The 12,196-nt window shown below is 48.7% G+C and overlaps 1 protein-coding gene across 1 annotated transcript in view; it reads left to right on the forward strand.

The window, feature by feature from the left end:
• The window catches only part of RTN2 (reticulon 2), a 33,909-nt gene that overhangs the window by 2,185 nt on the left and 19,528 nt on the right, over window positions 1–12,196 (forward strand). The window contains exons 2-4 of the mRNA XM_082231217.1: window positions 6,346–6,390; window positions 7,677–8,177; window positions 11,073–11,324. Coding sequence (XP_082087343.1) covers window positions 6,346–6,390; window positions 7,677–8,177; window positions 11,073–11,324 — 798 coding nt within the window. The remainder of the gene's footprint in view (window positions 1–6,345; window positions 6,391–7,676; window positions 8,178–11,072; window positions 11,325–12,196) is intronic.

Below are 12,196 nucleotides of genomic sequence, written 5' to 3' on the forward strand. Positions count from 1 at the left end.
CTTCCAACAAAATATTAAAATACAGTAATGCATCAAACATTAAAAGCTTCCCTAAACAGGGCTGCCTTCAGATGTCTTCTAAAAGTCTGGTAGTTGTTGTTCTCTTTGACATCTGGTGGGAGGGCGTTCCACAGGGAGGGCGCCACTACCGAGAAGGCCCTCTGCCTGGTTCCCTGTAACTTGGCTTCTTGCAATGAGGGAACCTCCGGAAGGCCCTCGGCGCGGGACCTCAGTGTCCGGGCAGAACGATGGGGGTGGAGACGCTCCTTCAGATATACTGGACCGAGGCCGTTTAGGGCTTTAAAGGTCAGCACCAACACTTTGAATTGTGCTCGGAAGCGTACATTGTGTGAAGTAAAGCTTGGGCTGCTGACAGCTGGTGGACATTTTTTTTGGGGGGGGGATACACAACTAAGCACCCAGAGCAGATTTCTCCAGCATTTGGCGCTGTGGAAGTGTGGTCGTGTGCAGCTCTTAGCACACCGCTGGGACGTTGGCACAGGAGCAAAGTGTCTTTTCAGTGGAGTTTCTGGAGGTGTGGGGCTTCTGCTCTACAAAGGTGCCGCCTCCAGCATGTTTGCAGCTGAAAATGTACCTGGGGACATAGGAAACCGCTTTATTTGAGCCCTTGGGTCTACCTAGCTGAGAATTGTCTACACGGACTGGCAGCAGCTGAGCAAGGTTTCAGACAGACGCTCCCCACCCAACCTGAAAATGCACTTGGGTACCTTCTGCTACAGCCCTTTCCCCAGAAGCTGACTCACTTGGATACTGACTCTTTAGGGAAGCTGCATCTCTTTGAAATTTCAAGGTCTAAAACGGAAGAGCCGAGCTTAGCCGACTCGGAGGATTCCTTGACATGGCCCAGGAGAGGCGTGAGGCCTCAGGGTAACCGAAGGCCAAGGGGAGCCAGGCGTGGGGGAGTTGGGCATAGGTGGGCGGTCTTTGGGCAGGTGGTCTTCTTTTTTGCCTGCATAGCTCAGTGGGCAGGGTGCCTGGCGCGCGCAGGAAGCTAAGCAGGCTCAGCCCCGGACAGCTTTTGGATGGGAGACAAGACCAGTGGCCTGGACGGCAGCACCATTTCCGCATATTTCGCATGTTTGGCCTTCCCCGCAGAGCATCTTGCCAAAGACTCCCGAATCTACCAGGATGTCAAGTGCCAACCCCTCACAACTGGGTCACAACTGGAACCGGAAACCAAAAGCGGAGGAGGAAGAGGAAGATTCCTTTCGACAAAATGATCTCCCACACCGGTTGTGCCTCTTTCCACTATGCGATGCGAGGTGAAGCGCTTCAAGGCCCGCATGATGGAGCATGAGAAGCAGAGGGGGACAGAGCTGCAGAGGAGACAGAAAGGGCATCTGTTAGGTTGTGGGTCAACATATCAGACGACACAGCGATTCTTCAGACAGCTTCTTCACAGGCCAGAACAGAACTGAACTGAAGGGTTCAGCCAACCTGCTTATGCAGAGCTCAACTACAAAGCAGCAGGATCAACTTTCTGTAACTATCCAATCACTGAACGTCACTTTCAATTCCTTATTTGCATATGTGGACCTGAGTGAAAACTATCTACTGTTGGCCCAAGGTGAGAACTTCAGTCCATAACAGCATCAAACCACAAGCTGACAAGAGCCAGCTTTGCACAATGGGTTGTGTTCCCTTGCTTGGCTTGGCAGAAGTATTTAACTACTGGCATCGTAGCATAGGGGTTGAGTTCTGGGGGGAAATGTTGCTGTGGGAGGTGGTTCAAAGAGATGGGAAGTAAATGCATGCATTACTCTTCCAGTAATCCCCTGGCTAAACTCTTCTGTTTTTTAACAGAACAAGCAAAACTCATTTTCTTGCCAAAAATTAAAAGGTAGAATTAAAAAACAAAACAAAAATAAAAGGGCCTTTGTGCTTACACAGTGGAAGCAAAGAAAGGGAGAGAGCAAGAGAAATTCCACACACCTGAGATGTTTCCTCCTTATGACTGGGCATGCTTACCTGTCTGGCCCCAGAGCATTCTGGGTAAAAAAAGGTAAAAGGTAAAGGACCCCTGGATGGTTACGTCCAGTCAAAGGCGACTATGGGTTGTGGCGCTTATCTTGCTTTCAGGCCGAGGGAGCCGGCGTTTGTCCGCAGATAGCTTTCCGGGTCATGTGGCCAGCAGGACTAAACTGCTTCTGGTGCAACGGGACACTGTGATGGAAACCAGAGTGCACGGAAACGCTGTTTACCTTCCTGCAACAGTGGTACCTATTTATCTACTTGCTGGTGTGCTTTCAAACTGCTAGGTTGGCAGGAGCTGGGACAGAGCAACGGGAGCTCACCCCATCGCGGGGATTCAAACCGCCGACCTTCTGATCGGCAAGCCCAAGAGGCTCAGTGGTTTAGACCACAGCGCCACCCGCAATAGGTTGGTCCATAAGGTGGGCGCCCATTCCCACATCCTGGGTATCCAGGCTTCCTTTAGATTAAAAAAACACATGTTATGCCTCTTTGAAGGAGAGCCTCAGGTCAATCGCAGAGTGAGTGCGAAAGGTCCTGAACTCAACCCCCACATCACACGGCAGTGCAAAGATGAACACCTGCCTGCAACCCCAGAGAGCCATTAGCTCAGCGCAGATCATGTGGAGCTGGGTGGATCAATAGTCTGTCTTTGCAGAAGCCAGCCAGCTTCCTGGACTCCTTGATTCTTACTCCATGAGCCCTCTTCCCTCCAGTAATTTCCAGCAACTGTGATTCAGAGGCATTGCCAACTTCCAACCCTGGAGGCAGAGAACAGCCGTCCTGGCTAGTAGCCCGACGAAAGCTCTCTCCTCCTCCATGAATTCGTCCAATCTGCTTTTAAATCCATCTAGGCTGGTGGCCATCACTGCCTCCTGTGGCAGAGAGTTCCAAAGTCTAACTATGCACTGCAGTGAAGAAATACTTCTTTGATGTGTCCTGAATCTTCCAATATTTAGCTCTTTTATCTATCCACTTTCCCTATGCCCTGCATAAATTTTAAAACTTCTATCGTGCCCCCTCTTTACTCAGTTTTCTCTAAACTAAAAAGTCTCAAACACTGCAACCCTTCTTCATATTGGAGTTGTTCAGTCTTATATTGTAATCTCCTTGGGGCAGGGATCTGCCCCTTTGCCCTTGGTCATGTAAAGCGCCACACTGTGATAATTATACTTACTTAATTACTTACAGTCATTCCTCGGGTTACAGACGCTTCAGGTTGCGCATTTTCGGGTTGTGTACCGCGCTGAACCCAGAAGTATTGGAACGGGTTACTTACGGGTTTCAGCGCAGAAGCGCTACATTGCGCTTTGCGCATGTGCAGAAGCGCTAAATTGCAACCCGCGCATGCACAAACATGGCGCTGCGGGTTGCAAATGTGCCTCCCGCACGGATCATGTTCACAACCCGAGGTTCCACTGTACGTGCGTATGTACATACTTACTTATTTATTGGAGTATTGAATGGTTTGAACAATCCCCAATGCACGGCTGTAGTTGGATAATTTTAATTTTGAGCGGACTTCAGTCCAATACAGTCGTACCTTGGAAGCCGAACACATTGGCTCACGAACGATCAAAACCCGGAAGTGAGTGTTCCGGTTTTTGAACGATTTTCGGAAACTGAACATCTCCGGCGCGGCTTCCAATTGGCTGCAGGATGTTTTCGAACAGTTCTGGGAGTCAATCAGACTCCCGGAACACATTGTGTTCGAGAACCAAGGTTCAGCTGTACAGAGAAAATCATGGCAATCAGAACCCCACTCCTGTCTCGGGGCTCCTACCCTGAGTGATGCCCCCTAGTGGATGGGTGTGGAGGAAGCAGGGACATGGTGCCACAGCGCCCCCTAGTGACCCCAGTCCCACAAATCCAGTCCCATTCTTGCAATCGCTTCCTGATGTTTCCTGCTGCTGGTGAGAGGCGAACGTAGAAATCTGAGGGCTCCCTCGGACAAAAAACAAGGACCCCAGCCAGGAATACCAGATCAAAACAGCAGCCAGTCGGCTTCGTCTTCACTGAAGGCTGTCGCGACAGGACTCCCACCTGCCACAAGATGGAACAAGATGGAAGCCCCGAACAAAAGAGAACCCAAACTTTTATTAGGTGCTAATCCCCATGTTACACCCCCCCAAACTACATCACTCATACATCATGAAAGGGGAGGTCTGGTGGCAGTAATCTGAGCATCCTGGACCCTGCCCCATGGTTCCCCTTGCCCTCCACCAAACACCCATCAAGTGAAGCAAAAGAGAGATTTACATTTCCCTGTTTCCCAGCCAAGTTCATCACACCCTTTTGTCTTCATCTGGGTTTGTTATTTCTGGAATGGCTACCTGTCTGGCACTCAGGTATCAGGAGGCCAGGGATTATCCCTCAGGCAGAGGGGCTGCTGAGTAGCTGAGCTCACACGTCTATATTAATTTCTGAAGTTGTCCCAGTGAGCCAGTACATAGATGCATTTATCAGTGAATTCTTACATTTGGTATCGTGCAGCAAAGGCCGTTTGAACAGATAGGAAGAAACTGTGATGAAGTGTTTTGTTGGGACAAATCACAACAGTGATTGTGCTGGTTTTGGTAGTGGGCTGCATGTGCATGATATCTGCTGGAGGGGCAACCCCCCCAACCTATACATAAATTCCTGCAACAGTTGGAAGGCAGAGTCCGGCTGATGACTGCGGGGCGAGGCTTGTTTACCTGCACAGGCTTCTGGCGAAGCTCCAGATGGCGCGTTCAATGCGTAATGCGTAGAACACCCAGGCCTGTGTGGGGTGAGCTGAGGTCATTTCCCAGATCTCCTGCTTGATTTCCTGTGTGCATGGGGGGGGGCATGGCCTGCCCAGATGGCCTCGCCAAATAAATAGCTGCCGCTCATCCACCTTGCCCTGCCAGCAGATCAGCAGCCAAATCATTATGTAATGATAATAATAATGCGTTGCAAAGGTATATAGTGTTCTAGAGCAATCGTAGGCAGTCATTTAAGACCCAGGGCTGCAGCAACATGCAATTCAGTTTTAACAGTTGTACATCAGAGGTTCCCAAAGCTAGCGGTACGGCCCCCCCTGGGGGAGGTGGGATTCCTTAGGGGAGTGCTCAAAGGCAAAGGGGTCTTAGGAGGAAGCAGGAGGTGTGAATGACTCAGACTTTGAAAGGATCACTGGATCAAGTTCATCAGTTTTGTTAATTGAACTAAGTGGTTTTAACTGGACGTTGAATAAATGTGTGATTAGTTCATTGCTTCTGTTTTGAATTTTATTGTGTTGCTCACTTTCTTGGTGAATTGCGCAAACTGCAATTCTGAATAATGCTTTTTAGAGGGTAGGGTGAGGGCACAGGTGGGGGATGAGTTTGTGGAACCCAGGGGTCTGGGGTCCCCAAAGGTTTGGGAGCTGATGTCATCGGGAGAGCATGCATTTTACCTGCGTAGGGACCAGAGGTTCAACCCCACCAACTCCAGTTCAAGAATCTCTTGAAAAAAGCTCTGGCTGATAAGAGTAAAGGTAAAGGGACCCCTGACCATTAGGTCCAGTCGTGGCCGACTCTGGGGTTGCGGCACTCATCTCGCTTTATTGGCCGAGGGAGCCGGCATACAGCTTCTGGGTCATGTGGCCAGCATGACTAAGCCCCTTCTGGCGAACCAGAGCAGCGCACGGAAACGCCGTTTACCTTCCCACTGGAGTGGTACCTATTTATCTACTTGCACTTTGACGTGCTTTCGAACTGCTAGCTTGGCAGGAGCAGGGACTGAGCAACAGGAGCTCACCCCATCGCGGGGATTTGAACCACCGACCTTCTGATTGGCAAGCCCAAGAGGCTCAGTGGTTTAACCCACAGTGCCACCCGCGTCCCTTAATAATAGGCTGATGGTAGTAAAGGGGGCCAATGATTTGACTCAACATTTATAAGAAAATCCTCCTCCAAGGATCTTAAGACAAAGAAAAAATGAGTACACAGTTTGCTGTCTCAACCTCAGAACAACCCTATGAGGTAGGAGAACAGCCAGCCAGTAAGCCTCCTCTTGGTTGAGTGGGGATTTGAACCCGTGTCTTCCTAACCTGGTGTCCTGACCACTAAGCAGTGGCATCTTCTAATGTCCAGGGTTCTGATCATTTTGACCGCATCTTCTCCATAATCGTTGCACAAAAAGCCCTATAAGATTCCCCATTCCTGGTTGTAGCCAGGAGAGAAGGACTGGCGACTTGGAGCCATGTGATGAATTCATGGCGTCACCGAGATTCGAACCAGGGTCCAATGTCAGCCTCCCTGTCGTGCATTACTAAAAGTGTGTGTGTGTGTGTGTTTGTGTGTGTGTTAGTGGCTCTGGGTTCTAAGGTCTTCCTTCTGTCTTTTGCAGAAGAGTCGCCGTCTACCGCTTCCACCACACCTGACTCCACAGATGGTGAGTAACTCCGGGACGTTTTGCACAGCTGCCCAAGACCCATAGCTGTCAACGTTTCCCTTTTCTTGCAAGGAATCCTATTCGGAATAAGGGAATTTCCTTTTAAAAAAGGGAAATGTTGACAGCTATGCCAAGACTGAGCTCGCAAACCCTTGTTAAGACCCTAAGGGTCCCAGGTTTCTTAGAGAAAGAAAACAAACAGTGCAATATGTAAATCAGAGAGTGTCACAGGCTGGAAGGACAAAAGGGCAAAGTGCAGCTCCAAAGAGATAATAAAGTATTAGAGCTCAGTTGGTTAGAGTGCCGTGCTGATAAGGCCAAGGTTGCAGGTTTGATCCCCGTTTGGGACAGCTGCATATTCCTGCCTTGGACTAGATGATCAAAACCCAAAGAGTGCAATAATAGTATCGAATTTAAAAGATATGGAAGTCGTGATGTGGTGGAGGGAAGTTGAGGAGTGTGGTGGTGGGGATGTAAAGAGGGTGGGAAGGATTTATGTTTGTGTAAATAGTAATTTATTTTTGTGTATTGTTGTATTTGTAGGATGTACTTTCTTTTTTCTTTTTGTATTATTAAAAACTCAGTAAAAATAAATTATAAACACACACAAACACACACACAAACAAACACACGGTTTTAACAATGAGTCCATAAGTGACTGTGGAGGCCAATTCTGGACCCACACGTCCTTCCACAGTGGGGACATTGGTTTCTGGGCAGGAGCTGATCACGGAGTGGATTTGCCAACTATGCCTTCCTCTTAGCGCCTTTCCCCCTTTTGTCCTGAGTTCGAGTGTCTTCAAAGCCTTTGGTAAAGGCTGTTCTCCAACTGGAGCGCTCGCGGGCCAGTGTTTCCTGGTTGTCGATGTTTAAACTGCATTTTTTAGATTTGACTTGAGAGAGTCTTTGAACCTCTTTTGTTGACCTCCAGCATTACACTTCCCATTTTTAAGTTCAGAATAGAGTAGCTGCTTTGGAAGACAATCATCAGGCATCCACACGACATGACCAGTCCAACAAATTTGATGTTGAAGAATCATTGCTTCAACACTGATGATCTTTGCTTCTTCCAATACATTGATTTTAGTTCGCCTGTCTTCCCAAGTGATGTGTAAAAGTTTACGGAGACAAACACACACACACACACACACACACACACACACACACACACACTCTGTGACCACCAACACAGAGGGAAGAGAAATGACGGGGGGGGGGGCAATTGAATCCAGATGGAGGTGATCTTATACCTGCAAGGGACACCCGTGACGTTTTTCCCTCCCCAGGTGGCAACGATGAATCTGACTTCCCTGAACTGCAGACGGCGAGGGAGTTCTCGGAGGACGAGGAAGACGAGGAGGTGTCTGTGGAGTGGGGGACCCCCCGGGAGCTGACTTTTTCCTACATCACCATCGCGGGGCCCCTCAACAGCAGCCCGACGCTGGGGGAGCACGCCCCCCGGGGCAGGCGCGACTCCCAGACCCGCCGGGCGCGGGCCCCGCTGCCGCGAACGGACACCTGCGAGACCTTTGTGCCGGCGCTGGGGGACAGTTTGGAGAATATCCCCAGCCTCTGCCCGTCCCCCGAGGGAGAGGGGGCGCCCCCTCCGGGCGACGGCCAAGGACTGGACCCTTTCTTGGGCTGGGAAGCCCATGCAGGCTCCGTGGAGGAAGCAGACCGAGGGGAAGGAGAGGGGTCGCAGGGGGCGCAGAGGCACAGCCCCCTGGCGCAGGCACTGGTGGGGGGCCAGAGCAGCAGCAGCAGCAGAAGCAGCGAGTCGTCTTCAGGTACGGGGAGGGGTACCCAGAAATGGGCACCCCAGGGGAAGTGGGAGGGGACGCCATGGGGTGGAACCGTGGCCACGAAACACGACTCTCGCCTTTGCTTCTTTGCCCAGGCGAGAAAAACGCCTCTGGTGTCTTTAAAAACAATTACAGATAGGTAGCCGTGTTGGTCTGCCATAGTCAAAATAAAAAAAATTCCTTCCAGTAGCACCTTAAAGACCAACTAAGTTAGTTCTTGGTATGAGCTTTCGTGTGCATGCACACTTCTTCAGATACACTGAAACAGAAGTAGCCAGATCCTTCTATATAGTGAGAAGGTGGGGAGGGGTATTACTCAGAAGGGTGGTGGGAATGGGAGATTGGCAGATAGCTGAGATGAGCCTGTTGACGACTCTTAACGACTGTAATAGGTCTTACAGGAAAAGGCAGGGAGTTTCAGTGTATCTGAAGAAGTGTGCATGCACACGAAAGCTCATACCAAGAACTAACTTAGTTGGTCTTTAAGGTGCTACTGGAAGGAATTTTTTTTATTTTAAAAACAATGTTGTTTTTTAAAAACCCTTTTAACCATGGCTTTTACTGTAAGGTTTTACGTGCAATGCTTAGGCAATGTTTAGACAATCCTTATAGAATTCCTTCAAATTTGAACGTTGAAAGATAAGCTGTTTCGTAGATCTACGTCAGAGTGGTGGGAGAATATGGAATTGTTTCATAAAAGTACAGTGGTACCTCGGGTTACATACGCTTCAGGTTACAGACTCCGCTAACCGAGAAATAGTACCTCAGATTAAGAACTTTGCTTCAGGATGAGAACAGAAATCGTGCTCCGGCGGCAGCGGGAGGCCCCATTAGCTAAAGTGGTGCTTCAGGTTAAGAGCAGTTTCAGGTTAAGAACAGACCTCCAGAATGAATTAAGTACTTAACCTGAAGTACCACTGTAAAGGTAAAGGGACCTCTGACCATTAGTTCCATTCGTGACTGACTCTGGGGTTGCGGCGCTCATTTCGCTTTATTGGCCGAGGGAGCCGGCGTACAGCTTCCGGGTCATGTGGCCAGCATGACTAAGCCGCTTCTGGCAAACCAGAGCAGCGCACGGAAACGCCGTTTACCTTCCCGCCGGAGCCGTACCTATTTACCTACTTGCACTTTGATGTGCTTTCGAACTGCTAGGTTGGCAGGAACTGGGACCGAGCAACGGGAGCTCATTCCGTCGCGGGGATTGGAACCGCCAACCTTCTGACTGGCAAGCCCTAGGCTCAGTCATTTAACCCACAGCACCACCCACGTCCCTAATTGTTTCATAAACCCATCTTATTTTGAATGCATATATATGAATGAAAATATCAAATGCTGTGGAGCAGTGCTCATGTGAAACAGCAGTCAATATCCGGAATCTCTGTTCAGTGTTGGACATTATATTTGCTGAATACACAAAGCTTCACAGCTTGTCTTTCATTGTACAGAGTTTGGTACCTCTCTTCGTTCAAAGACTTTCAGAGACTTTGAGTCTGAGATTTCATTTTGAACTTGTTGTTGTTTGACGGAATTCTATAAAGATTGTCTAGTACGTATGTACATGGTCATCGTGTTGCCTAAACATTGTTGATGTTCTCTTTTGCAACACAGGGTTTGTTTGGGTACCTACTGGTTTTTACGTGCAGCTGTTACAAACTGCTCTGATATTTTATTAGTGACTATTCCTATTTAAAGAGATAGAGAGATAAATTGCATGCGATCAATTGTTTGTATAAATGTGCCTCTACTTGGTAAGATCTGAGGCACTGAGAACAAAGATCTGCCCCTATACAGATCTCAACCATAGAAGCATTAAAGAGATTTGCAACATATCTATCTCTATCTCTGTCTGTGTAATAGTGTGATATTATAAACAACTAGGAGGCAAGGTAGTGATTCCAGATCAATTCATCCATACCACGTGATTCCTGGATGGCCGGGGGTTAGAATAGAGTATCCCTGGGGGTCCCTTCCAACCGAACAATTCTACGATTCTATTTTTTTTAATTCTTTATTGCATTTTAAAAATTTACAAAGGAAGCATATATTAAACATAACATCCAAATATTTGAACTAAAAAGAAAAAATACAAAACAAAGAAAAATAAAGATATAAAAGGAATATAAAAAGAAGAAAGAGAAAAAGGAAGGGGGGGGGAAATTGATCAAATACACCAAATTATTCAAAGGATACGAACAGTGATTTGATTATTCTATACGCCAAGTTCCCAGAAAGAGATTACGTTTGTATTCTTTTTCCTTCCTTCCTTCCTTCCTTCCTTCCTTCCTTCCTTCCTTCCTTTCTGTTCCGGAAAACTGGTTTGAATCCCTTCTATTTTGGTTAACTTCCCTCTATCTCTTCGCGGTTTCAATACTTTCCTTAAGTAGTGAATATTCTGTATTCATTTGTTAACATCATGGGTAGGCAAACTAAGGCCCGGGGGCCGGATCCGGCCCAATCGCCTTCTCAATCCGGCCCACGGACAGTCCGGGAATCAGCGTGTTTTTACATGAGCAGAGTGTGTGCTTTTATTCAAAATGCATCTTTGGGTTATTTGTGGGGCATAGGAATTCATTCATTATTATATTTTCAAAATATAGTCTGGCCCCCCACAAGGTTTGAAGGACAGTGGACCGGCTCCCTGCCGAAAAAGTTTGCTGACCCCTGGTTAACACCAATTTCTCCCATAGAACTGTGAAATGAATCTGGGCAAAACAAAGTATTGTTTTTGAAACCATATTTTAGTTTTTGGAAGCAGTCCCATTCCTTTTTTCACCGTATCGCCTGAGTGGTTTCTTATCAGGTCTGTCATTTTGGAATTCTACGATTCTAAGAGGAATAAAAAGCGTTGTGACCCTTCTGGTGTTGTCCGCTTTCCCCCAGAAACTTCCCTGGAGGACCTGCCGCCACCCGACGCCTTAGCGCCCCACCCGGAACCAGGCGCCCCCTGCGATGCTGACACCACCCAGCACCCATCACTGACCTCATCCGAGTTCTGCCAACACCCGTTGTGGAACAAGGAGGTAGAGCAGAGGGAGGAAGAGGAGGAGGAGGAAGAAGACCGGGCGCCGATCTCAGAGCAGCGTCAAGCAGAGGCGGACCAATCAGGGAACACTCTGGAAAACTGCCCCGTAGGTGAGCGAACCGCTGGCGGCTTGTTCAGACAAGGCATAGGCTGCGCTACAATTCCCAGAGCGGCTAAAACAGTCAGCTCCTCTCCCCAGGGAGCTCTGGGAATGGTAGTGCTGCCGGGGGGGGGGGGTTAGGAAGGCTGCCAAAGAACGTTCGGCGCCCCAAACTATAACTCCCATAATTCTTTAGGAGAGGGGAAAACTGTGACTGTATCACAGCCCTGTATGCTGTGAATGCGAACGGAGAATGATGAGGTGCCGTTCCTTAAAAGCTTTTTGCGGAGAATTTGCATGGTGTTGCTTTTTTTTTTTTTACTGGCTGCCTCCATGAGGACTACAAACTTGTATATTAAAATGAAAGGAAGGGAAACCTCCCAAGTTGTCTGCTTAGCTAGAGGCCTTATTCTGCAACTCGTGAGCTGCCGCCCATGGATATTAGTGGGGAGGTATTAAATGAAAAATCAATAAAAAACATTTTTTTTAAAAAAAAAAGGATTTTAGGGGGGAGGGGGGCGTCTGTGGCTTTCTAGCATCTCCCCCCCCCACCATGCCTGAGCTTTCATGGCGTTGGCCTAGTAAGGCCTTCTTCGCCCAGAAAACATCCCTACTCACCCCCCCTGGCAACTTGCCCGGACCGGGATGGTAGCCAAGTCGAGTCAGCGAGTAAAAATAGCTTCTGTGCTGAGCGGAGCAGGAATTGGAGCCAGGAGGGTTTCCTACGTGTGACTCCCAAATATTCCTCTCTCTCCCCTCACCACCCCCCTCTCTCGCACGGCAGCTGACTCTGTGGCTGAGCACCTGAGAAGGAACACTCTTTGTCTTCCGCTCTCACACACGCAGCCTGCTCTGCAAGGCTGGCGTTGGCTCCCAGTTCCT

This window comes from Podarcis vaucheri, assembly GCF_965113315.1.
Source record: "Podarcis vaucheri genome assembly, chromosome: 7".
Classification (NCBI taxonomy): Eukaryota; Metazoa; Chordata; class Lepidosauria; order Squamata; family Lacertidae; genus Podarcis; species Podarcis vaucheri.